Below are 27,916 nucleotides of genomic sequence, written 5' to 3' on the forward strand. Positions count from 1 at the left end.
ATCTCCCGACTGCAAAAAGTATTTCTCTTTTTTTAAACTGGACAATTTTATCATCTAGGAGTGGAGCTCTTTCAGATCCTTGGATCGCCGGATCGTTATCAAGTCGACATTGGCGCTAAAAATTAAGTAAAACATTAGTGCCACGTATATTTTTTATCGAAATGCTTTACTGAAGCTTTTTTTAAAAAATTGATTTTATTTAGTAATTACGTAAGTATTTTTAAATAAATATATGATTTTTTTATTATTAAAAAATATCTAAATAGTTAAAAAAATGGTAAAATAAAAAGTTAAAAAAAGAACTACTGATGAGTAGAAAATTTTGGTGAAAATCTTACGCAGACATAATAATTTTTGAAAAAGTAATGTTACATAAAATCGTAAAATATATAACTATTACATAATTATTTTAAAAAAAAGTAAGATTTATGATTAAAAAATTAATATTTTTTATAAAAGTCTCGTATTAATTATTTTTTTTTAAAATTATGTAACACTTATTTTTTTTAAAAAAATTATATAACACTTTTACAATTATGACTGTAAATATTATTTTTCTTTAAAAAAAATTAATGTTTCGTCCAGCCCAACCACCCCCAATTGGCAATTGCCATGAAGCTGCGGCCCCGACCCGAATAAAGTGCGGATCCTAACGCTACGGAGCGCAGGGAAATGAGAGTGTGTGAGCGTGGTAAAGAAGCAACCTCGTCGTGCGGGCCCCAACATTTCAAATGTTTCTTCTCCCTCTGAACCCTACACGGGCACAAGATTCATGACCTTTTTTTCAATTTAGGGTTTTCTTTCGCAATGGTGGCAATGATGATGGCCACGAACAAGAGGGAAAAGCTCGCGAGTCTGATAAATTCGGCCAAGTCCGCTTCCAATATACCGTCCAAACTTGAATCCTTGCGTCAATTAAAGCGGAATTTGCTCCATGAAGACCCTTCCTTGCTCTCCGAGTTTCTCTCTCCCCTCCTCGACCTCCAGTCCGACCGGTTCAGTCCGGTTCGCAAGCTCGTTGCAGAGTACGCTCCGCCAAAACCCTAGCTGCATTGTCCCCCCGCTACAACTCAATTTCGTTTTTCACCCTTTTATTATATGTATCTTTCTATAATCATACAAGACTTTAATTAGAGAATAAGAGATAACTGAGTTAAAGTTTCAGTGGAAAAAACCATTCAGCAAGTTGTGTTCTATCACTTCCTTTTGTATGAGGACGAGAATTCCTAGAATGATTCAATATTATAACACAGAGATGACTATAGATTAATTTACGTTTTTAGTGAATTCGGTAGTCTTTTTTTCTCAATGTATATTGCTTAGAAAAAAGGAATTGGGTTGCAGCTCGTGTATTTCTATTTTACAACAATATTGTGTGCCATGTTAAAGTTTACATGCTTTTTGTTCCTTCTTCTAAGTGTAGGGTGATAGGTGAAATCGGCTTGAAGCACATGGAATTCCTTCCTGAAATTGTACGTGCGCTGATTACTGTTGTGGACGATGGTACACCAGCTGTTGCTCGACAAGCCATCACTAGCGGGATTGATTTATTTCGTTCAACTCTTGAAAGAGTTGCAATTCAGGTTCTTTGTCTGTAGTTTGATATCTTGAGTCTTTTCTATCTTGTTTGATATTTCTATAACTACTTGATCTGATAATAGTCACATCCAAATCGGTTGGTTGTATAAACTTTTTTAAATCTTTACGTGTACTTGGGTTGCACTTTTTGTGCTTTTAAACAAATATTTCGTACTTATCAAAGAAATCTGGAAAATGGTTGAGCATTTTCAGTACCTTTTGCCAACCTTCCCGTGTACTTGGGTTGCGAATTTAGATGTTGTGTATCTTCCAGTATTCATTTTTCTGTGACCTTACCATTCCTTACTTGCTTGTGATTGTGATGGTCAGGGTCTCTATTCAAGTGAGTTGAACAGTTCAGTTGAGTCATCATGGGCATGGATGTTAAAATTCAAGGACAAAATATATTCCATGGCTTTTCAGGTAAACAATGATCTTATGATAACATAGAACTGGAGATCTCACATGTTTTGATTTATTGTAACGGCATGTTTACTAGCTGGGAAGTGGTGGAACAAGGTTGCTGGCACTGAAATTTGTTGAAGCTGTCATTCTTCTTTATACACCTGATCCTAATGGCTTGTCAGAGCCTCCTACTAATGAAGGTAATAAGCATCTCAGGCTCAGTGGGCTTGAGAGACGAGGATATGCAATTTATATTTGTGAATACAATATGACCTAGACAACTTGTATTTGCTCACACAGCATGCTGACATACTTTGTAGGAGAGTCTGTGCAATTTAATATATCTTGGCTTCGTGCGGGTCATCCAGTGCTTGATGTTGGAGATTTGTCAATTGAAGCCACTCATAGTTTGGGTCTATTGCTTGATCAGCTGAGGTTTCCAACAGTCAGATCTCTTAGTAACTCTGCAATAATTGTGCTCATTAATAGGTAAGCTTGCCTTTCCTGGTCATATGCTTATTCAAATTTTCTGTGAGAGTAATGCTATATTAACTAATCCGTCACTTGAGACCACCAGATCTCTTAATGCCAAAAGGGATAAGCGTTAGGTGCCCGGTTTCTGCATAATATTTAAGACAACAGAAACAAACTTTTAAGTTCATATGTGACATGTATGAAAAATACAATTCACAGCTTTTGAGAGACTTGTAAGAATGAAGTTGTAACAATTCTTTTGTATACAACTGTGTACTTGGGTTATGCCTTTGTTTTATTTTTAATAATAAAATCTTCGATTACTATAAAAAAAAATTTCAATATTGTTTGCCCTTCACAAATTTTCCTCTATGCCTCACTCTATTTTTCTCCACTCAAGTACTGAACGATACAAGAGAAAAGGTAATAAGAAGAAGTAGACACTCCATTACATTATTAGCGCTTGAGTTTTTAATTTTTTTGATAAGTAAGAAAGATTTTATTGAAACAAGCAATAGGCAAAGCCCAAGTACATAGAAAGTATACGAAAGCCAAAACCTAACTATAAGTTAGGAACTAGAAAAAGATACAAGAAAATTATGAATACTAGTTCCATTTAATACATTAGTCAAACCCCAAAAAAATAAGTTATGGAAAAAGAAACATCTAAGTTCGTCCAATGAGCATTCCTGATTTTCGAAGCATCAACCGTTTCTCTCAAGCCAAATGCACCACATGAGACATAAGGGGATCAAATTCCAAATGGCAGCAATCTGAAAATCTCCTTGAAGGCCCAAAGTCCTCTCCAACAAGTCAAGTCCACAACCCTTGTAGGCATCACCCGTGCCAGTCCAATCCTGTTAAAAATCTCATCCTAAACACCCTTGCCACCTCGTAGTGCATAACAATTAATCCATGCTTCCTCAAGTTATCCATGGTCAAAATTTTCCCAATAGATCTAGTCCAACCACCAAAAGCGATAGTAGAGGGCTCCTTGTTCCTCCATATGCCATTCCAAGAGAAAGGTTGTACAATGTTTTGGAATGACAAACCCTTGTACATAGAGCGAATAGTGAACTTCTTATTCCTAGAATGACTCCAAATCATTGTCCATTGTCATCCTATTAATGCTCGTAGCATACAACAAGTGAAACAATTCATAAACTACATCAATTTTCCAATCTTGTTCAGCTCTCAGAAGATGCACATTCCACTTTGGGGAACCACCAGAATTTTTTGAAAGGTCTACCACTGAAGCATCCTGATTATGAGCAATCCGGAAAAGAGCAGGAAAGGAAATCTTAATGGCCACACCACAACACCTAGCTTCATGCCAAATGTTGACCCTGGAACCCTCACCAACCACAAAATTAATGTGTCTAGAAAACTCCCCCCACCCATTCCTGATATGTTTCCACAACCCCACACCATGTACACCTCTGACCTCTTTAGAACACCAACCCCAGGCACTCCCATATTTGGAATTGATCATGACCCTCTACGATGACTCACCTTCTTGATGATACCTCCATAGCCATTTCCTAAAAAGGGTTTATTAAAGGTCTTCAACGGTTCACCCTCCATACCCCCAACCCACCACTTAACTTAAATTGGGGAACAAACCTTGTCCCAACTAATCAAATGGAACTTGGTCTCCTCCTTGGTACTCTCTACAAGAAATCTCGAACCATTTTTTCAATCCAATTAGCCACACCCGCAAGTAATGGAAAAAGGGACAGAAAGTATGTGGGAAGATTGGAAAAAGTGCTTTTATTAGAGTGATTCTTCCCCCTTTTGACAAGTAAAGCCTTTTCCATCCCACCAAACCATCTTTCAAACTTCTCAATCACCTTGTCCCAAATAACTCTCACCTTATAAGCAGCCCCTAAGGGAAGACTGAGGTATTTCATGGGTAGAGACGATACCTTGCGACCCAAAATATTTGGTAAGCTTCTAATATTATGCACAGGGCCTGCCACCACCATCTTTGACTTTCCAAGGTTCACCTCAAATACTGGAGATAACCTCAAAGCAAAGTAAGAGCTCTTAGCAACTGAACATGGCTAAGATCTGCCTCACAAAAAAGTAATTCATTTGCAATAGGGGTTGGGCCTCCCCTAACCCAACCCTGTCCGCCCCGCCCCTACATGGAATACCCCTAGCAGGGGCGGGGGACGGGTAGGGCCCAATCCCGCCCCCCATGTCCCCCACCCCACCTTGCTCAATTTTTATATTTATAAATTTATATATTTATATTTATATATATTTATATTTTACAAATTGTATATATATAAATAGATATTATAATTTTTCAGACTTGTTCACAAAATTGCACATAATAGTAAGTCCCATATTGCTCAAGTAAGACTCTTGTATGGCCTTGGAGTTCTATATAAGGGTGGCCATTAGGGGTGGGCTCCGACTTTGTCGGAGTCGAAGTCGGAGGAAAATTTTTTCCGACTTCGACTCCAAACAAAGTCGAACTCCGACTCCGACTCTGACTCCGATCGGAGTTTGGAATTCCGATCGGAGTATGTTTGGGCTTTGGCCCACTTCCGACTCCAAAGGCCCACCTCCAAAGGTCCATGCGCAATCTAAGGCCCAACTACCTAAATAACATAAATACAAATGACATTGATTAAACAATCATACATTACACAACCAAAGAGTAGTAAATTAGTAATTGAACATTGACAAAGTCTTGATTCTTGAACATCGAGAAAGGAAAAAGGTCTTGATTGTTGAAGTTGAAGCCAGTAGCCACTACCATTCGGCATTCGTTCTCATAATGTCTTATTTGCAAAATAATACATATGAAAATATTTTAAAAAAATTAGTATGAATTATGAAATGGTCAATAATTTTTGAAATGATTTAAAAATACTAATATAGTACCTGAATAGCATCACCGAAACACATGAACACAACTCCTCATCCATGTAACTTGTAACTCATCCGCAATTATCACTCATCTGCAACTATGCTAGGGTTCACAAGTAGGTATACAAAATCATAAAAATTAGAAGTTGAATAATTAAAACATTACAAATATTTAAATTATCATTTAAAAGCATATAAACTATAAATTTACCTGATTCAAGCATAAAGCTCTCGAGATCAATGATATCTATTCCAATGGGCATTTCACATAGCCAGTTCTGTGTGCAAATGAGAGCCTCCACAGTTGAATTGACAATGAATTCCGATAAGCATTCAACACACGACCTCCAGTGCTAAACGCCGACTCAGAGGCAACCGTAGTGATAGAAATAGCCAATAGATCTCGGGCTATTCGGGAAAGAATAGGAAACTTGGTGGAAGGTTCGATCTCGGGCTATTCGGGAAAGAATAGGAAACTTGGTGGAATGAACCTTCCACCAAGTTAATAACTGAAATGCATCACTAGGTGCCTCGACATCTTCCATCAAATAGCGTTCAACCTCAGACCTACATTGCATAATATTCCTCGATGCACGCCTTTGATGATATTGTTGTACCAATGGTGATGAAAGAGCTGCAGCAAAAGCAGTGTAATCACCGGAAGATGTCGAACTGGTCGGGTGTGAGGAGCTATGGCTACCACTTGCTGGAGTAGGATGACTATTATTGTTGTAGTGGTCATATAAGTCATCAATATCCTTTCTCAGCTCTCTAATAAACTCTTCAGCCTTCTCTTCCCACAGGATGTCAATAAAGAAAAATTGTATAATTTCCAACTTATATCGGGGGTCAAGGATTGCAGCCACAAGTAATAATCTATTTATCTTCACAATATCCCCCCAATATTTATCATATTTTGATTTCATTCTCATAGCCGTAGCAAATAACAATCCCTCACTATGAGCATAACTCTGTTGCAAGTGTTTATGAATCCTCAGAAGTTCGTCGAAGTACAAGTTCGCAGTACAATATTTGAATCCAGATATTCGCATAGTTGTATCATAAAACAATTTCAAAAAATCAACAAAAGACTTCACACGATTCCAATCGACTGCATTCGGCTCACCGAGTCCTCTTCTCCCCCTAGTAGACTCCATCAAAGCATACCTCAGACCCCCATCCTCGACCTCCATTTGTTGGAACGCTCTTTCGTACTTCTGCGCCACCGCCAACATCATATATGTCGAGTTCCATCGAGTTGGAACGTCCAAGCACAACATGGTAAAACATGGAATCTGAAGTTGTTCTGCTATCTCCTTAAACTTGCCAAACCTTTGGGGGGAAGCCCTCACATATCTCACAATGTTGCGGACTTTGGTAATTGAATCATCAACCTCCTTTAACCCCTCTGAAACAATGAGGTTGATGATATGAGCACAACATCGAACATGTATAAACTCGTGTCCACGAATGATATCTTCTTTTACCGTTGTATTCCTTTTGAACCACTCAATTGTAGTATCGTTGGCACTGGCATTGTCAACTGTGATACAAAGGACTTTTTTAATACCCCAATCCTGAATACAATCATCCATCATTGCACCTATGGATGCACCCTTGTGATCAACAATCTCTTTAAATCCAATTATCCATTTATGCAGTGTCCACTCACTGTCAATAAAGTGGGCTGTGATATACATGTAACCCACATTTTGTATGGACATCCATGTATCAGTGGTGAATGACACTCTTTGGCCAGTCCAAGAAAACATCTCCTTCATTTCCGTCTTCTCCTTCAAATGCCTCTTCAAACAATCTCGCATAACCGTATATCGTGAAGGCATGGGAAAACGTGGCTCAAGACAGCGCACAAATTTGTTGAAGCCTTTCTTGTCAACTGTGGTAAAAGGCATCTCATCAGTAATGATTATCTCTGCAAGTAATTCCCGCAACATCTTCTCACTATATTGAGGGATTATAAGTTTCTTAACATGTGATTCGCCAGCATCAGTTGCCATTTGAGTTTCGTAACTCAGCTTGGTTTGATCAGTGCCAGTGGCCGCAAATCCCTTCACGATCTTATACCGTTGGCAACTAGTAAGATGTGCTATTAATACACTGGTGCCTTGCTTCTTCGAATGGCAACCACAAAGCTGCCCACAATGGTTACATCTTGCTTGAGGGTTCACACGATCACTAGGAATTTTAGTGAAATGTTCCCACGTCCACGACCGTTTTTTAGAAGGTCGTGGTGGTCGATCATACTCAATGGGCACATCTGCCATCTCCTCCTCTTCATTGAACATATCTTCTCTTCTCCTTCTATATCTACTAGGAGTCGACTACTTGCACATGAAGTAGCTGCTCTAGATGCTGGTCTAGATGTGGCCCTAGATGGGGCTCTAGGGGTGGAAGTACATGCCGTCGTCGGGGTGGAAGCCCCTGCCCGTGTAGGAGCACTGGCCTTGTCTACACAATCTCTACTTCCACTAGCACTAGAATCCATACTATTTGAAATCAAAGAACCTGAAAAATTAAATTAAAAACAGGAAGTTAGTTGCTAAAATAAAAAATGTAACCACTGTAAATAAAATAAAATTAGAGCAAGTAAGTATATGCTCTTAATTAAATGTAAGTTGTTGGTTTCTTTAAGCAAATAACTAATATTGAATAATTATATATGGTCCAAAAGTAGGGCCGTGAGGTCCCTTCCAGTCATCTAATATAATGCAAACAAAGTGCTAGGTAGCCAAAACTTCAAAAAGAAATGAGTTAAGGGAAAATATATATAGGAAGTTTTGGCAAGTGAATGTACAATATTTAGAAATTGATGTTTGTATTCATTATAATAGTTAGGGAGTGTTGGAGATATGGGGATGTGGGTGTGGTGGGTCAACCCAAGAGAAATGGTAAGGAACTAGGAAGATTCATGGGAGGAGAGAGAGAGTGTGTGTGTGTAGAGGAGAAAGAGATCAGATCATGTAGGATTTAATTAATCTCAAGTATACGATTTACAAGATAAATGGTTCCCTATATCCTTTTTAAAGAAATGAAAAGAAACATAAGTTTTTCCAGGCCATTCAGCTTTTTAAGGTTGGAACTGCTTGGCATTGTGGAAGTGCTAAAATAGAAGAGAAGAATCAGCCAATAGACGAATTTATCCAAAAATGGAAACAACCAACACACTATCAACCACGCTGATAATCTTTTTCTCTTTCTGCCCTTTTTTTTTTTTGAGCAAGAGAATATATACATAGAGGAGCAGAGACTAGCCAGTATCTATACGAAAAACTGAACCAAATGAGAGGAATATGATGAGGCAAATGTTGGTTTTGGTGCAAGACTATTTCACCTACAAATTAAAACAGCCCCGGCAATGGTGCTTCAAAATGTTCAATTTTCGTCCACTTTACAGAAAGTTCAAAGTCTTGTGGACTAGTGAGTACACGACAAGATCAAAAGTCAATATGCTGGGGCTCTATTAGGACAATACAAGCTCTGGTCAGGTGCCATTTTGAAATTCCCACTTATATCCTGTTGTGTAGCAGCTGTTCTTTCCATCCAATTTGGAGCATATACTAGAAAGCAAGTCAAGGCTATTGTTAATTGTATCGAAATTAACAAATACTTGAGATGAAGAAAAAGCCTACCATCCTGCTCCAGAAAAAAATGCATTATAAAGTTAAGACATAATGCAGTACTCAGTATTGTGTGGGTGGGTTGTGGGCTGTGTATGTGAAGTACGGCCAATTCAAAACCAAATAAACATTAGGACAGAGATAGAGGTTGGCGGATCAACAACCTCTATCTCATGATCAAATCCAGATAAAATCCAGGTACAACAACCTCAATACCTCATCATCTGCAACAGTACTTAGAAGCCAAACTTCATCATGATTTCTCCTTGAAATAATAGAATACTTGATAAGGATTAGTCAGTTCGAAAGTAATATTCCACTGTATCATCCATCCACCAAAAGATAACATCCAGCATTAATATTTACCAAAAATGACAAGTACTTAGAAATCGACATAATGATTCATCGTCATATATATAAATAATATATCTCAATATATATATGTATGACTGTAATTATTTCTATTTTCACGACAATATATATATATATTATCGTGAATGATCGAAGAAGGTGGATAATATTAGCTAGGAGTGATTCTGTACGGAAGAATCATTGGTTTTTTCTCAGGGACATTTTCACAAACACATTCCGTTGACTGTCCAACCACAAACACCATGATAAAATTTATCACATATTCACAACCAGTTGCTAAATACAAACATATTCCTAATTTCCTACAATCTACACAATCCAAAATCAATAGCCATATAGTTATACAAAATATAATTCCACAATCTCTACTAAAAGGCATAAATTTAAATACCAAAAATTACTGGTTGATGGCGGCGTGAATTGTGAACACGGCAGCGTGACGACGGCAACCTGGTGGCTGGTTGGGCCGTGAGGCGTGCGAGAGACGAAGAGAGTGAGTCGAGCGACTGAGTGAGGTGAGACTGTGACTGTGGTCTGTGAGTGGTCCAAGACCGAGAGAAGAAGAAAGGGCTCAAGCGGTTTGGCCCTTGTGGAGCAAAACGACGTTGTTCCTATTTAAATGGAACGGCGTCGTTTAAGACAGTAAATAAGTAAAATTAACATTAAACACAGATGCAAAACGACATCGTTTTGCATCTGTGTAAATTATTAAAAATTAATCGGAGTTTGGAGCCATGATTGACTCCGACTCCGACTCCGAGCTCCGATCAACTTGTTGAATCCACTCCGATTTCTGAAACTCCAACTCCGACTCCGATATTTTCGAAAATCTGCACACCCCTAGTGGCCATACCATGTACAATCTTATGAACAAGTCTCACACTCTTGTGAATAAGTCTAACAAATTTAAAAATTGATAACATAATTTTTATGTTATAAGTTTTTAAATTATTGTTATATATAAAAATTTTAATTTGTGATTTAATTATATAATAATTTGGGTCTAAAAAAATAATTTTTAGGCCCAATGGGGGCTGGATGCGGGTAGTACCCCTAATTTGCAAACAAAAGATGGGAAACATTATCAAATCCATTGTTAGTACACCCCACTGAAAAACAAGCAAGAAAACCTCCACCAAAACTGCAGCCCTCAACGTCCAACTAAGTGCCTTCATAACTATAACAAAGAGAAAAGTTAACAACGGGCCCCCTTGTCTCAATCCATGGGAACTATTTAAAAAGCCAACAATGGTGCGATTCACCAGAACCTAGAAACAAGGCATGGACACACAATGCTTGATCCAATTGCACCTCCACTTCCTGAATTACATCTCCCTAGAAAATACACAAGAAACCCTCAATTAACATGATCATAAGCCTTCTCCATATCCAGCTTGCATAAAAATGTATTAAGGTTTCAAGATGATCATCTCCATTACCGTACTTATGCAATAAGCAAGAACTTTGGGTAAAACCCCATTCACAAGACTAATGGGGTGGAAATCCTTCACATCCAAAGCCTTTGCCCTCTTTGGGATAAGAGCAATGAAGGTTGCGTTATGACTTTTTCAAACTTACCATAAGAATGTAATTCATGAAAAACCTCATGATATTTTCCTGTACAATATCCCAACAGGCATTTAAAAAAAAAAAAAAAGTCATAGTGAAGCCATCTTTCCCAAGAGCTTTATCCTTAGCCATCTTTCTTAAAACTTGTATAACTTCCTCCTCAAATGAGTGTTCCAGCCAACTAGCACTCAGCATGTCAATGGTCTCAAAGGCTAAGCCATCAAGCCTAGGCCTCCATGTGAACTCCTCTGTAAGCAATCTTTCATAAAAGAGGCATATATGGTCCTGGTCTCACAAGCCTATGAGAGGACATTGTCATCAACCTGAATAATCTTGATAGCATTGTTCCTTCGATGAGAATTAGCCACCTGATGGAAAAACTTTGTGCACTTGCCCCCCTCTTTCAGTCAAAGTGCAATCGATTTTTGTCTCCATGAAACCTCCTCCATCAATATCACCCTCTCAAGTTCTGAAGTAATCCGAATTATCCTCAAGATCTCATCTTTTGAAAGAGCACTTCCCTCCACCCAATTCTCCAAACCCTATTGCTCTTCAAAAAGAGATTTTTTCCAGCTGTAGACATTTTCAAAAACTTGTGTGCATTCCATGCCTTTAAATCATTCTTTAAGAAGACATCATGGGGGTCTTCCATGGATTTCATGAAAATGGAAGGTTTGAAAAAAGCCTAGATGCAACTTATATAGTGACTTATCAAAAAAAAAAAAAAGGCAACTTATATAGTGCTCATAAAAAAAAAAAAAACTTGGCGTGGTAGAGGTAAAATTTTATCTTCCTGTTAGCTTGGTGGGCGGGATGTACACAATTTTCTTGGTATTGGCAAATAGGTTGATCAAGGTGTTGGGAAAGTTAATATCGAAGCCTTAGAATGCCTTTGTCAAAGGTAGGCAAATCCTTGACTTGGTGCTTATCGCCAACGGATGTTTGGATAGTAGACTTGAGTTGGGAGAGCCAAGGCTTTTGTGCAAGTCGGATATGAAAAAAGCCTATGATCATGTTAGTTTCTTACTATATACATGCTTGAGAGATGTGGCTTTGCTAGGAAATGGTGTACTTGGATCCATCACTCTATGGCATGTTTATCTATATTGGTGAATCGCAGGCCAAAAGGCTTCTTTAAAAGCTCACTAGGATTGAGACAAGGTGACCATCTATCTTTGCTACTCTTTCTTTTTGTGATGGAAGCTTTTAGTAAGATGATTTCAAGTGTCGTGGAGGGTGGGTTCATATTTGGATTCTTAGGAGGCAACTATTGGCTCGCTCAACATGTCTCATCTATTATTCACTGATGATACCTTAATCTTTTGTGGGGTCAACCATGATCAAATTCATGCTTTGAGGGCTTTCCTATTATGCTTTGAAGTTGCATCAGGGTTGAAGTTGAACTTGGTCAAATCAAAAGTAATGCCGAGAAGGGTAAGCGACCTTCTAGCTTCTTGGAGAGGCATTTGGGTAACTCTCAAATTGCATCAATATGGAAGATGGTCCCAACATTCCTATGGTGGTGTATTTGGAGGGAGAGGAATGCAAGAAGTTTTGAAGATCAAGAGCGGTAAATGGATGAACTTAGAAACTTATTTTCCACTACTTTACTGCATTGGTCAATTGTAATTGATTTTCATGGCATGACCTTCCATGAATTCCTTGTATCACTAAACTAGCACGCTTAGGCGTTGCTGTTGTATATGTCCCGTATACTTGGGCTCTTGCGGTCTTGCGCCTATTATTTTTTATCAATATAAATCCGAAAGTGGAGAACGCATAGCCTTCTAGACTCTTTAGGGCTTGGTACGCCATAATTCCTTCACACATGACAATTTACTGATACAAGGAAAAAGATTAGGAGAATGCTAAATTTAAGGGATTTAGTAGGTCCCAGTGAATTTCAAAAAAACTTAGGGTGCCCTGAATTGGTAAGATGACCACCATTGTCTCACCAAATCCACAAAACCCTCAGTTCTAACCTGAAGTATCTTTGACCCCCATGAATGCCATCACAATCCAATAGGATGGGGAAATGATTTGAGCTAATCCGAGGTAATCTCTTCTGATACACCTCTGAGAAATGAGCTTCCCAAGAAGGTGATACCAATAATTTGTCCAATTGAACTTATATAAAAAAAAAAATCTGTCCAATTGAGACCAAGCTCAATTATTGGACCACGTGTATGCACCCCCCACTAGGGTAAATCCAGTAGATCCAACTCAAATAAACTTGGAGAAGTCCGCCATGGCCAGGATGATACAATGCTCCACCAATCTCTCACAAGGGAATTGGGTAACATTGAAATCCCTTCCAATGCACCAAGGCACATCCCACCAGCTATACAAACCAGCTATCTCTTCCCACATAAGTCTCTTACTACTATCCAAGTTTGGTCCATATATGTTTGCAAAAGCCCTCTCAAATCCATCCTTCACATTTTCTAATACTCCCCACACTTCTCATGATGTTACTATCTACACATCTAAGTTTAGTTTCCTGCAAGCACACAATATCAACTTTCCCAAGGCAAAGCAAATTCCTTATAAGGAGGTGCTTGTTGAGATTAGTTAGCCGTACATTCCAAGAAAGGATCTTGGGCCTCGTAAAAATAAATTTGATGCCCTTCCCTTGAATCTACCTTGACTTGCACTTCCCTCCTTTGCATCATAATTTATTTTACATGCAAGTCTCTTTAGCTTTCTATCTCTTTTTTAGGCTGATTTGGTATTTAAGGAATGTCCCGACTCAATAGCTATAAGCAATGCTCGAAATTGTTCTTCAAAACCTTCACATAAAATGCCCACAGTTCCAACTTCAACAATGTTTTCTTTAGTTTTTAATTGCGGTTGGTTCTAATATATGCCCTATATCAAAAATTCAAGAATATAAAATTTCTATTCGACTATTTTCCCTTAATACACCTAACTTCAAACTGTTGTTCCTAATGAAAAAAGGAAACAAATAAAAGGTTCAAACAACCAGTAATACGAGGGTAAACTTAGAAAATATTAAAAATAAAAATGGGTAATGATTCAGCCCAAAACTCAGGGTACTTTGTCCTTTCCCTTGCTATGCTTTTTTTTGGATCTCATTCATTGAGATTTTACTTTATTTTTCTTTGTACTGTATATGTTTCTTGCCAGTCTTTCAGCAATTGCAAAACAAAGGCCTGCATTCTATGGACGCATTCTGCCAGTTTTACTTGGTTTGGAGCCCTCAAGCTCTGTAATCAATGGAATGCATGTTTCTGCGGCACATCATGCTTTAAAAGGCGCCTTCCTCACCTGCTTGAAATGTACTCACCCGGGTGCTGCACCGGTATCTCTTTTATACCGAACACATACTTGATGCTCATAAGTGAATTACTAGGTTTGCCTAAGGAGAGAGGCACTGATAAGTTTACAAGATATTGCATTAAAGTTGTCCAATGTGTGAATCACTCATAAAGCTAAGAAAATATTGATATTTGTAATATGGTTTTACTTTGGTTACTGTTTTCTTTTTCATCCTTGATTGGTTGTTAAAATCTCTGGTACATGATATGTATTTTTTATTACTAATCTGGCTTTTCATGTCTGTCCCATATAATTGTGTTGGGAAAATACTATATATTATACTCTCATCCCACTTCTTTTTTATTTTTTGATAAATAAATTGTAGTATTAATAAGGATAGGCAAAGCCCAAGTACACAAGATGGTATACAAGAGATAAAACCTATCTAGTTCGTAATATTGAAAACAAGAAATTCATGCAAATTTAGACCATTAAAGTCTACAGCTATAACCCAAAGGAAAAAAGTACGGAAAAATAAATATAGAAGCTCTTCTAAAGACTGCTCCTTATCTTCAAATGTCCTCTCATTACGTTCTCGCCATATGCACCACATAATGCAAATGAGGACCATCTTCCACACCGTTTTGAATTGTGGAGCACCACTCGGAATTGTCCAGCTGGCCATTAACTCAACCACTGTCGCAAGCATCCCCCGGTTTAATTCTATTCGGCTGAACACTTTGCTCCACACGGCTTTAGCTATATCACAATGTAGCAAGAGATGATCCATTGTTTTGCCAACTTTCTTGCACATACAACACCAATTTGAAATAATTACCCGGTGCTTCTGCAGATTATTGGTTGTCAAGATCTTACCCAAGGCCGCTGTCCAAGTGAAGAAAAGTGCTTTGGGGGGCACCTTGTTCCTCCACAATCTTCTCCATAGGAAGTGAGAATCTGGCAGAAGTGTAAAGTGTAAGGGACTTATAGAAAGAGCAAACTGAGAAGGTACCCTTACCTGTAGGTTTCTACCACAGCTTATTGGCTTGCAAACCATTCAATCTCATGGAATAGACAAGGCTGAAAAAAGCCTTAAAACTGTCTACTTCCCAATCTTGGGCTGCTCTATGAAATGTGACATTCCATTGAACTTGGTCTCCTAAATGAACCATGAGATCTGCCACTGAGGCTTCTTGGTTATATGTCACTTGAAAAACGGATGGAAAAGAGTCCTTCAGAGCCTCCTCCACACACCAAATGTCCTTCCAAAATTTTATATGAGTGCCCTCCCCCACCACAAGTTTAGTATGGCTAGAGAACACCCCCCACCCTCGTCTTATGTGCTTCCAAACCCCCACATCATAAGTCCCATTCCCCTTTCTAGAACACCACCCCCCCATAAGTTGCTGTGTTTACAATCAACCACCAGTTTCCAAAGGGCTTCCGGTTCCATATTATATCTCCAAAGCCACTTCTCCAGTAAGGCCCAATTAAACGTTCTCAAGTTCTTTATCCCCAACCCACCTGAAGGAATTGGCCTGCAAACCTTGTCCCATCTAACTAGATGAAACTTGAATTCGTCCCCCATCCCACTCCATAAGAAATCACGATAGAGTTTTTCAATCCAAGCCACCACGCAAGTTGGAATTGGAATAGATCTTTCTTGTATTTTATTTTTCTTAAAAAAAACAATTCAAGGGTTAATAGATAATGCCACATCAACTTAATGGGATGAAAGTGTAACAGTAGCATAATATTTGGCATAACGCATTTATGTTTACATGCACAAACATACACACCAAAATATGTTTATATTTTTATGCATGTATTAATGTATGTATTCATATATGGATGGATGTAATATGCAAGTATGCTTTAAATATTCATTAATGAAATGGTGTTCAGTCTTATTTGATATTCATTAATGAAATGGTGTTCAGTCTTAGGCCCCTTTTTTAGTTAACTGTGAAAGTGTCATGCTCATAAAATTTGTCGCGTCACCTTATATTTTGCTCTTTCTTCCTCAGTTATCAATTGGTTTCCACAGGACTCTTGACTGAGTGTGGATTTATCTAGAAGAGTTAAAAATAGATTAGCAGATTCTAATTGTTTGAGATAGTTTATATCTATGATATGATGAACTGGGAGAAGTTCTTAGGTATTTCAGTATTGCCGTGCACACCCATCAATAGTTCCCTTAACACAGCATCTAACTAACTTATCACTTCTCCCTTGGGTAAGTGCAGTATTATTTTTTGTTATTGAACTATCATAACTGTGGGCTCATCATTTGTTAGAAAATTGCAGCTTCTACTTTGAACTTGTGCTTTGTTACTCAGAACTGAAAAATAAGGGAGTAATTGGTTTCTGCAGTGGCGAGATAGTTTGGTGGATGCCTTGAGAGAGATGAAAGCTGGAGGATTGGCAGAGCAAACTCTTCACCAATTTTTCAAGATTACTGGAAGTCTAGGTGAAGGAAAAGAAGATTCCCCAGTTCCTAAGGTACCTCTCGACTTTGCTTCCCATTCTATTCATAGGCATGTACAGATATTCACTTACCCCAGATGTTTCTGACAGTGGCTTAAACATTTTACAGGAAGAGAAGACCACATGTAAAGCAGGTGATGCTATGGATAGTAATTTGGGAAGAAAAAGATCTGGAGCACCAGAAAACAGTGATCCGGCTGAAGATAGAGATATGCCTGAAAAGCGTATGAAAGCATCACCTAGTGTCTCAGAGGAATCTACTAGAGAGTTGGATAAAAGTATCACAATTCCTCAAGATGGAATTCCATCAACTCGGCCAACCACTTCCAGAGGAGATGTTGATACTGGACCTGCGCAGCAACTTGTTGCTATGTTTGGTGCCTTGGTTGCTCAAGGTGAAAAAGCCATTGGCTCTTTAGAGATTCTTATATCAAGTATCTCTGCTGACTTGCTAGCTGAGGTAGTGATGGCTAATATGCGTTACCTTCCTCCCAATCTTTCCAAAGCTGAAGGAGATGATTTACTGATGAACATGACTATAGTTGGGAGTGATACTGATGCTAAATATCCTCCATCATTTTTAGCAGACGTTCTGTCACTTTCTAGTACTTTCCCACCAATAGTCTCACTGTTAGATGCTCACCAGTCTATGTCCAATGAAATAGTGGTATGGTTTTCTCTACTGATTTGGATTCCAAGTGCTCCTTTTTTGTTTTTTTTTTTTGGGGTCTCCAATTATGTTGGACTAGTGATTTCACGCTTTTATTTTCCAGTCTAGTCCTTTGTAAAGGTATTTATTCAATCTGTATTCTAGTTTATTTTTGTTTGTTTTTCAGTTTTTCTATTCTAAGGTCTGCATGTTGGTGAGATTGCAGAAACCTCATTGCAAGGAAGAACATGCTGCTTCTGTAGCTGATAGTCTTGTTTCACATTCTGGCATGGACCATGATTCTGACAATGCAATTTTGCCTGCTGGTGTACCAGCTTCTTCTGATGTTGTTTCATCTGAAATGGAGAAAGGTTGTTTTCCAATTACATCTGATAGCCATGACATGGGGAATCTAGAGAGTGAGATACCTGGTTTGGATTCTGCTGCTCTTACTGATGGATTGTCAGAGACACAGGTTGCTTCCTCCTTGGCCTCCACTGATCTGGAAGATGCCAGTCAAGAGCAAGTTACAAGTTTGGTTCAGACAACGCTGAATTTACATTCATCAATGTCAACAGACAGGTCTGAGGAACTTAGCCCAAAGGCAGCTGTTACAGATGTCAGCAGTCTGGTCTCATCAACAGAAACTTCTGTTGGGTTGTCTTTTCATGTCATCTTGCCCAAGATGTCAGCACCTGTTGTTTACCTTGACGATGAACAGAAGGATCATTTGCAGAAATTGGCTTTTATGCGCATTGTTGAGGCATATAAGCAAGTGGCAGTTGCTGGAGGTGCACAAGTCCGCTTTTCACTGCTTGCATATTTAGGGTTTGAGGTAAAAATTGTAGCATTTAAAAGATGTTTATTATCATTTTCACTGTTCATAACAGAAATAGGCCATTTATATTATACATAGATAGGATAAGTTTTAAAATGAAAACTTATAATGAAAAAAAATGCCTCATATAATTCTGTCAGTATGCACTCAACATTTCTTTACTTTATATATTTGACTCTATTTGGCAGTTTCCCTTGGAGCTAGACCCATGGAAACTGTTACAAAAGCATATACTGGAAGATTACATGGGTCATGAGGTTAGTAAATTTTTCTTTTTTCTTTTATACTTAGATAATATCTTAGCTCTTATGAGGGGTTTGGATTTCAGAAATTTACCAACCTTGCATATCTACATCTGCAAGGCAACCTACAAGAGTAACATTTTCCATATGTACTTTGTTTTTGCTCACTGCATTCATCTAAAGTTCAGTCTGTACCAACTGGCACTAACTACTGAATGTCTTCAGGGACATGAGTTGACCTTGCGTGTCCTCTACAGGTTATATGGCGAGCAAGTAGAGGACCGTGACTTCTTTTCTTACACAGCTGCGGCTTCTGAATATGAAAAATTCCTTCTTACTGTGGTGTGTAATTGTATGCCATATTTTGTTCACTTGTCCTTTTTCAAGGTAAATGCTGAGCACTTTCTTTTTCTTTTGCAGGCAGAGACACTTAGAGATTCTTTTCCACCTTCAGATAAATCATTAAGTAGATTGTTTGATGAAGCTCCTGATATGCCGAAGTCAGTTTTGAAATTACTAGAAAGCATGTGTTCTCCTGGAAACTTTGATAAAGCTGAGGAGTTACAAAGTGGGGATCGCGTTACTCAAGGTCTCAGTGTTGTGTGGAGATTGATTATACAGAGGCCTCCCATTCGAGATGTCTGCTTGAAAATTGCCTTACAAGTATTCTTCTCTTAACCGTGAACTTCATCATATCTGTTTGTGTTATTTTTTGGCAGCGTAGCATCTACTTTAGTTTTATGTTTGTTGTGTTTGCTGTTGAGTGGGGTCTTCAACATAATTCAGTTTCCCAGTGAGAGGGTGGGAGTATCTACTTTGTCTTCGGCTATGGAGGATTTTTCGGAGCTGTTTTTGACCTGGATCTCTTGGATCTTCCCCTAGTATGGGGAGTATTTACTTGGTCCAATAGTAGAAGGTGGTCAAGACTAGATAGATTTCTAGTCTCTCCTTCTTGGGAGACTCATTATCCAAAGTTATGTCAGAAGTGATTGCCTTGTGTTTGCTCTAATCACTTTCCCATCATGCTCGATTGTGGCAGTTTACATGGGGGTAGGCATTATTTTAAGTTTGAAAACATGTGACTTGAAGCTTATGGATTTGTTGATAGGGTGAGGAGCTGGTGGTCAGTTCATGGGAGCTCCAAGTTTCATGCTGGCAGGTAAACTTAAAGCTTTGAAGGCTGATTTAAAGAAGTGGAATTGTGAAGTTTTTAGGAATATTGATTTGCAGAAAAATTCTCTTTAGGAGGAGTTGCATGCTTTTGAGGTTGGAGAGGACAATGAGATTATGAATGAGGAATCTTTGTCGTGGAAGAAAGAAGTGGTGTCCGAGCTTGAGAAGTTATTATTGATGGAAGAAATAACTTGGAGGCAAAAATCGAGGGTCATTTGGTTAAAAGAGAGGGACAAATGCTCTAAGATTTTTCATAAAATGGCTAACTCATATAGGCGTAATAATTCTATTGAGTTACTTCATTATGAGAATAGTGTGCTTTCATCCCCCAATGAGATTCAGGATCACATTGTGCAGTTTTATGAAACTCTACTAGCCAAGACAGCGGATTGACGACCAAATCTTGATGGTTTGAATTTTGACAGATTTCTATGCAGCAAGCTGGTTGGAGAGACCATTTGAGGATATTGAGGTTTATCATGTGGCATGTAGGATGGGTAAAGATAAAGCCCCTGCCTTGGATGGCTTTTCTATGGCTTTTCTTCGAGTGTGTTGGGACATTGTGAAAGAAGGTGTGATGTGGGTTTTTTCAATAATTTTATTCTTTTCACAAGTTTGAGAAGTCTTTTAACGCCACTTTTACTGCCCTCATCTAAGATTTCTAGAGCCTCTGAGTTGAAGGATTTCTGCCCCATCAGCTTTGTAAGGGGGTTCTATAAGATAATCTCTAAGGTGCTAGCAAATCGTATGAGTACGGTGATGGTTAAGATTATATCTAAATCCCAAAATGCTTTTGTTCGGGGTTAGCAAATACTTGATTCAGTTGCTAATGAATGCTTAGATAGTCGATTGAGGGAGGGTGTCTTGAGAGTTCTTTGCAAGCTTGACATGGAAAATGCATACGATCATGTGAGTTGGGATTTCCTTTTCTACATGCTTAGGAGATGTGGTTTCAGGGAGACATGGTGTGGGTGGATTAGACATTGTGTATCGACTGCTCGTTTTTCAGTGTTAGTCAATGGAAATCCTTGTGGTTTTATTCAGAGCTCAAGTTTGAGACAAGTGGATCTGTTATCTCCTTTTCTCTTTGTTATTGTTATGGAGGTGTTGAGCCTCATGGTGGAGGTTGCTGGAGGGGGGGCACTCTTTTCGATGGGAAATGCTAATAATGGAACTATCTTAATTTCTCTTCTCCTTTTTTTAGATGATACTCTTATCTTTTGTGATGTTGATTGTGGGCAGATTCAAGCTTTAAGGGCTGAGTTATTATGTTTTGAAGCTGTCTCGGGCCTTAAGGTGAATTTGGGAAAGTTGGTGATGGTTCTGGTGGGGGATGTGCGGAATATCAACTGCTTGGCGGATCTTTGGGCTGTAAAGTCGCTTCTCTTCCTATGAAATATCTTGGTCTTCCATTGGGGGCATCTTTCAAGGCTAAGAATATTTGGGATGGAGTGGTAGAGAAGATTGAGAAAAGATTGGTGGGTTGGAAGCAGCTATACTTATCAAAAGGGGGTAGAATCACTCTTATCAAAAGTACCCTTTCTAACCTTCCGACTTATTTCCTTTCTTTATTCCCATTACTTGTAGGTGTGGCAAATTAGGTTGAGAAGTTATTTCGTGCATTTCTGTGGGGCAGAGTGGGAGAGGAGAACAAATTTCATCTTGTGAGCTGGAATAGAGTTTGCTGTCCTATTGTAAATGGAGGTTTGGGGGTTTGAAATTTGAGTAGTTTTAATAAGGCTTTGTTGGGAAAGTGGCTGTGGAGGTATCAAATGGAAGGGGAATCGATGTGGAGGGAGGTGAAATAGGAGTGATTGCGTTTTTGGGGGGTTTTTTGGGGGCGGGGGGTGGTTTGGTGTTTTAAGGAGATTAAGGGGTCTTGTGGTGTGAGTCTTTGGAAATTTATTAGAAAGGGGTGGGAGGATTTTGTTAAACATATTAAGTCTGATGTTGGAGAGGGTTCAAGGATTCATTTTTGGTGTGGTGAATGTGCTCTTTTTAGAGTGTTTCCGGCTATTTTTCGTATGGTAGCTAATCAGCAGGTATCCGTTTCAGATTTGTTGATTTGCTCTAATGGAGCTGTGTAGTGGGATGTTTGTTTTATTAGAGCTGTTCAGGATTGGGAACTTGATGAGGTTGCGGTTTTTTTTGTTTGTTGTATTCTCTGGATATTGGAGGATATGAGAGGGATAGAATGTTATGGAAGCATACAAGGGGTAAAAGTTTTCGGCTGAGTCATATTATAAGGTGTTGACTGTTCAGCATTGCATTTCTTTTCCATGGAAGAGCATTTGGAGGGCTCACGTCCTGTCCAAGGTTGTTTTTTTTTTTTTTTTAATTTGGACAGCATCTCTGGGGAATATTTTGACGATTGATAATTTGAGGAAATGTGGCTTGTTTGTTAGTGCTTCAAGTGTAAGAAATATGGTGAATCAGTGGATCATTTACTTCTACATTGTGAGGTGGCTAAGGTTGGGATTGTGTGCTTGTAGAGCTCGGTTGGTTTGGGTAATGCCTAAAAGGGTAGCGGGTTTACTTGAGTGTTGGAATGGGCTTCATACTTGTCCTCAAGTGGCTGCTACGTGGAAGATGATTCCTATTTATATTATGTGGTATATTTGGTTAGAAAGGAATGGTTGGTGCTTAACAATAAGGAGTGTACTATAGAGGAAATCTGGAAATTTTTTGTGTTCTCCCTACTTCAATGGTTTTCTGCTATTGTACTTAATGGAGGGCCTGTTCAAGAGTTTTTGTTTTTGTTTTGTGCTTCTAGAATGTAATTAGGTGTTTCTTTTTTATACTTCCTGTATACATGGGCTTCGCCTATTTCATTTGATGAATTAAAATGTTTTTCTTATATAAAAAAAAAAAAAATGTTTGCTTATGAAAAATGCATGTTTCCTTCTCATACTTGTTAACAACAACTCTAGCCAGACTAAGTGAATAAGCAAAGAACCTTGTTGACATCTGCTTGACTTGTATTTATTTCTCGCAGAAATATTGAATTGTTGAGTAATCCATTTGGTAAAATCCTCCATAAATTTATAAAGATTCAATAGAATTGGAGTTGATGAAAATTATGGTAGTTGATCTTTTTCTTCCACATCTTCATTTATTGTTTTGGACATTTCCCCAACATTAAAGCTGACAGCTTGTGAATTCCAATTCTTAGATGGATATTCTATGAAAGTAATTGATTTTGAATCTGAACTTTCAATATTCCTGTCTCTTAATTGACTTCGATTATACTTTTTACCTCTGAAAGAGTGCAGTCCATCACTTGGAGGAAGTGCGTATGAAGGCAATACGTCTGGTAATTAGCCCAAAACTTCCAATTGAAGCAACAAGTCAGTTTTTTTAAATAATAACTGTGTTACAGTTCTGGGGGTGCTTTCATTTTACAGGTGGCAAACAAGCTTTTTCCTTTATCATCCATTGCGAAACAGATTGAAAGCTTTGCAAAAGAAATGCTGTTCTCTGTAATAGGTGAGGATGTGGCAGATGGAATTGATACTGAAGGATCAGTCAGAGAAGCACAGAAGGTATTGGATTTTTGTTTCGTCGATGTGAAGTTCCACATTAGCCAGGCCATTTATACATGTTTTATTAATCTTTATCTTTTTCCCTTTCTATTTAATTGCATGGCTGTAACTTAATTACAATCCAGGATTCTGAGATTGAAAAACCTGTGGATGAACGCCTGTCAGTGAGTGCCAACAGTAAGGATATTTCCTCTGATACTCATCAATCGAGCATGTGTCAGAGTGTTTCCTCCCTTTCAGTCTCAGAGGCACAGCGTTGCATGTCTCTGTATTTCGCCTTGTGTACCAAGGTGTTACTTTACTTTTTCTTCTTCTTTACTCCTAGCATTCAATCATTTACCCATGTATTAATATTTTAATCGTGTGACCTAATTGACAGAAGCACTCCCTTTTCCGCGAAATATTCATAGTCTATAAGAGCATGTCAAAGACGGTTAAGCAGGTTTGATTATGATCAACTTAATATTTCTTTTTAATAAACTTGTTTCTTTTTTTTTTGGTCAATTCTTGTCATTCCTGCTATAAGTTTTGCTTCTTGTTTGTTGTATGTTGCAGGCCATTCACCACCAGATTCCAGTACTAGTCCGTACTATGGGCTCATCATCAGATCTACTTGAAATAATTTCAGATCCTCCAAGTGGAAGCAAGAACCTTCTGATGCAGGTTATGTGAATTAACCATCTAACTTTCATGTCACCATGCAACAGAAAATTTTTCGTAACAATACCCTTTTTTTGCATCAGGTTTTGCAAATACTGACAGATGGGACGATTCCCTCCTCAGAATTATTGTTCACAATAAGAAAGTTATATGATTCAAAAGTAAAGGTATATCATGTTGTTTTCTTAACTGTGGAAAAGAAGTGAAGCTACTTGCTAATATATGTTCACTTGTGGTTGATTTCAGGATTTAGAGATTGTTATCCCAATCTTGCCATTCCTTCCAAAGGATGAGGTTCATTCCTTTTATTTTTTTCTTGATATAACTTATTTGATCTGCTGACAGAAGTAATCAAATAGCTGATATTATTCTTCTCACCGACTTGGATTTTCTCTCTTATATCAATAACTTCTAGCTTATCCTTGGCATTTTCTGGATTTATTCTTTTTCAGTTTTTTAGTTTTCCTTCACTTCTATTTAACTTTTCTCTTTGTATTTATATATTGATTTGAAATATTTTGTTGATCGTTTACTTTTGCTGCAAATAACTTAACTTCTTCTGTTAGGTTAAGCTGATTTTTCCCCATGTTGTGAATCTTCCACCAGAAAAGTTCCAGTCAGTACTTGCCCGCATACTAAAGGTATACTTTTTCCATGATTATGCTTTGTAACACTAGTGGTCCCTGGGTATTTGAAGCGCTCCTAATTTCCATATTCTACATCTCTTATAGCTGAATGTGCAGACTAGACCATTGGCCTTACAATTGATTTTATCATATTTTATAGAAAAACTGATTTTTACAACCTGGCATTAGTAGCTTAAGAAAATGCACTCTGATAACTGTTGATCATATGGTTTTTTGTATCCTATCTCCAATTCCTTGCACTTTGCTAACATCAGGCTCTCCATTGTACAAGTGACTTTGCTGGGTTTTTCTGCATGCTCCATATTAGATCTTGTCTCAACCATTATCAAACAATAAACAATTGCCATTTTAATGAAATATCAGAAATCAGGAGTCTGCAAATGTTGATATTACTTCTTTTTTTTCACTGCATGTTTGATATCTTGCTATTCTTATTTTTTTCAGCTTATCTTCTCTAAAGGAGGCAGACATATAGATAGCTTGTAAATGCATATCCGTACCAGCTACTCAATCCTTATATGTAGTTTGGTCAGGCAGAGGAATATGCATAATATAACAAAAACATATATATGCAGGGATTGTCTCATTCGGGTCCAGTGCTCACTCCAGCTGAAGTGCTAATTGCTATCCATGGGATTGACCCCGAAAAAGATGGAATTCCCTTGAAGAAGGCACGACTCGTTTTGTGTTTTTCTCAATTGTAACCTTTGCCAAAAGCCTTGGTCACTAACTTAGTGATGTTATTTTTTGAGCAGGTCACAGACGCTTGCAATGCATGTTTTGAGCAGAGGCAAGTATTCACCCAACAAGTGCTTGCAAAAGTTTTGAATCAATTGGTCCGTACCCTCAAGAGCTCTCAACCTTTTATCTCCTAAATTCTAATTGCTTCTATCAGAGCTCACAGATGACCAAGGTTTCCATTTGTAGGTTGAGCAAATTCCTCTTCCTTTATTGTTCATGCGAACCGTATTACAAGCCATAGGTGCTTTCCCAGCATTGGTGAGAAGTGAAGCAGAATGCTGTATTTTTAAGTTCCAAAAAAGCCCTATATTATTGTTTGTGCACCCCTAGGTGTTTTGACAGATTCATTGTATATCCTAACATGTTTATATGTATATAGTTCCCTTAGATTTATGTTTACATAGCGCAAAAACGTGTGATTTAAAATTTAGAATGCATAAAAGTCCTTTGAAGCTTATATTGTTAAGTCCGATCATTAGCTGCTGCATTCAACTGATTGAATTGTCTGTTTTTTATAACCATGTTTTTCAAGTTTTCTACCTTTGCTTAACACGTCAGAACTTTGAGTTACTTTATGACTTTAAATGATGTAGGTGGATTTTATAATGGAGATTCTGTCTCGTCTTGTGAGCAAGGAGGTGACTACTTTTTTATTGTAAGCTAAATTGCTATTCATTTTGTAATTCCTTCTTAACTTATCTCCGATTTGGTGTGGTATTGCAGATTTGGAAATACCCAAAGTTGTGGGTAGGATTCTTGAAGTGTGCTTTCTTGACAAAGCCTCAGTCATTTGATGTGTTGCTTAAGGTGCGGCTGTTCTGATTCTATTAGTTTTTCTTTTCGGTAGTTCCATCCTCATAATTTATTATCATGTTTGATGTGCTTGCCACAGAAACTTTGGCAGATCATATTTTTTTGAACTGTATCACTTTTCCAGGTCTGCTCAGTACCCCCCATCATGTCAGTTACCAATCACATATTGATTCCATTTTTATTCAATTGTTTTTTAAAATATCTATCCGTCCTAATGATTCAGTGAAGATAAGATATTAAAAAAAAAAAAAAAAAAGAAGTTAGCTTTTTTAAATCTACGTTTTTTAGGATTTAATTAAAAGGTCCCATGAAAGAAAGACCAGAAAACTACGTGGGAGGCATGCTTGAAAATATATGCAGAAAACCCAAATTTAATCAAATTTTACCATTTAATTCAATATGAGTTATATGTAAGATAAACAAACCATATGCAAGAGCCACAAAGATGAAGATAAAATAACAATAGCGACATGATGATCAAGCTGATAAAGTGGCAACGGACTGGATTGAGTTCAGGAGAGGGAAGTGGTTCCCATCCACCGGTTTTAGGATAGTGTTGTGAAACAACCTTCATTCTTCATCTGTTTTTAATCATGTATTGTCTTTCAGCTACCTCCAGCACAGCTAGAAAACGCATTGGCTAGAACTGCAGCACTGAAAGCACCATTGATCACTCATGCTAGCCAACCAAACATCCGTTCTTCCCTTCCAAGGTTCATAATGACATTTGATTTTCTTTTTAGTGTTTTCTTTTTTCTTTTGCACATGAATATTTTTTAAAATGGGGCAACAAGGTGGGAAAAGGGGCCATTTTAGTCTTGACAAATTAGCTTCTTATCCGCTGCTAATTAAAAGGGCTGCTTTGGATGTATTTGTTCAGATCTGTTTTGGCGGTTCTTGGAATTGTACCAGATTCTGAGACTTCAAGTCAAGCACAAACTGGAGTTGCCCCTGATTCTCAGAATTCTAGTCAGGTGCAAACAAGTCAGGCTGACAGTGGACATATGAGTAACTCGGATAAGGTGGTGACAGAGAAATCTTAAAGAGCCATGTGGTTCTAGCTGACCTTGCAAGAAGCCAATTTTAACAAGTATGATATTACATTCTACAATTCAAGTTTGGTCTTGCTTATTCTACCGAAAGTGCCCCAGCTTAGCAATTGGGTTATCCAAACTCCCAAAGCCAGAGATTCTACGATATCATCTCGCTCCAAATCAGTGGAACTTGATGATATGATGGGGCGTTTGAATGTTGTGTTATCAGTTATCCCAAAGCCATGCACCCTAGAATCGCAATCCTACTTTCAGAAAAATATTTCCAATTAGGAAGACATTAGGAAGGATATCGGACGGCGTAAAAGGTGTTAAAATTTTGTACATGAAATGTGGCTCTCTCTCTCTCTCTCTCTCTCTCTCTCTCTCTCTCTACCTGAGTGTATACTGATATGTATATACTAATGCTATAGTTTTGGGAATGAACACACTTGTGCAAATTGCAGTAGCTAGTGCATGTACTGTTTCGTACCAAATGTGTCAGTGCAGGATCGAAATTCGGAGTTGTCAGCATGCCTCACTTTCTAATTACCTGAAGGCTGCCTGACTTCTTGTCAAATGCCTAGTTGTTCTGGGTACGTGCCTCTCAACCAGAAAATATTCTAATTTGAACTGTTGGGCTTAGCTTTGTTGTTTTAAAGATTTGAAGTGGACCCAAAATGTTTGATTTATATAAGTAATCTCTGCAGAATGTTCATATCCAGTTTCATTAAGCCCTTTGATTTCTTTTAAGGCAATACAAAAGAATAATATATAACATGTACAATTAAATGTTCAAGGTTCAACACCTCATGGGTGCAAACAATCATTTAGAGCTGCATCCTTAGTAAAAAGTTGGCGATTAAATTAATTTCATGTAGAGAAACTTTCAAGGATG

At 38.1% G+C, this 27,916-nt stretch overlaps 1 protein-coding gene across 1 annotated transcript; it reads left to right on the top strand.

The window, feature by feature from the left end:
• Window positions 1-657: 657 nt before the first annotated feature.
• Window positions 658-27,487, top strand: LOC122276633. Its single transcript, XM_043086504.1, has 27 exons — window positions 658-1,025; window positions 1,424-1,583; window positions 1,909-2,001; window positions 2,078-2,183; window positions 2,304-2,472; window positions 14,064-14,238; window positions 16,569-16,697; window positions 16,792-17,349; window positions 17,558-18,166; window positions 18,358-18,426; window positions 18,637-18,753; window positions 18,832-19,074; window positions 22,850-22,897; window positions 22,989-23,126; window positions 23,252-23,416; window positions 23,506-23,568; window positions 23,682-23,789; window positions 23,870-23,953; window positions 24,033-24,080; window positions 24,353-24,427; window positions 25,009-25,104; window positions 25,189-25,269; window positions 25,361-25,432; window positions 25,768-25,812; window positions 25,898-25,981; window positions 26,597-26,700; window positions 26,868-27,487. Exons 1-27 carry the CDS (start codon window positions 808-810, stop codon window positions 27,028-27,030), a joined length of 4,020 nt encoding a protein of 1,339 aa, XP_042942438.1. The 5' UTR covers window positions 658-807; the 3' UTR covers window positions 27,031-27,487.
• The last annotated feature ends 429 nt before the right edge of the window (window positions 27,488-27,916 follow it).

Source organism: Carya illinoinensis, chromosome 9 (genome assembly GCF_018687715.1).
Source record: "Carya illinoinensis cultivar Pawnee chromosome 9, C.illinoinensisPawnee_v1, whole genome shotgun sequence".
Classification (NCBI taxonomy): Eukaryota; Viridiplantae; Streptophyta; class Magnoliopsida; order Fagales; family Juglandaceae; genus Carya; species Carya illinoinensis.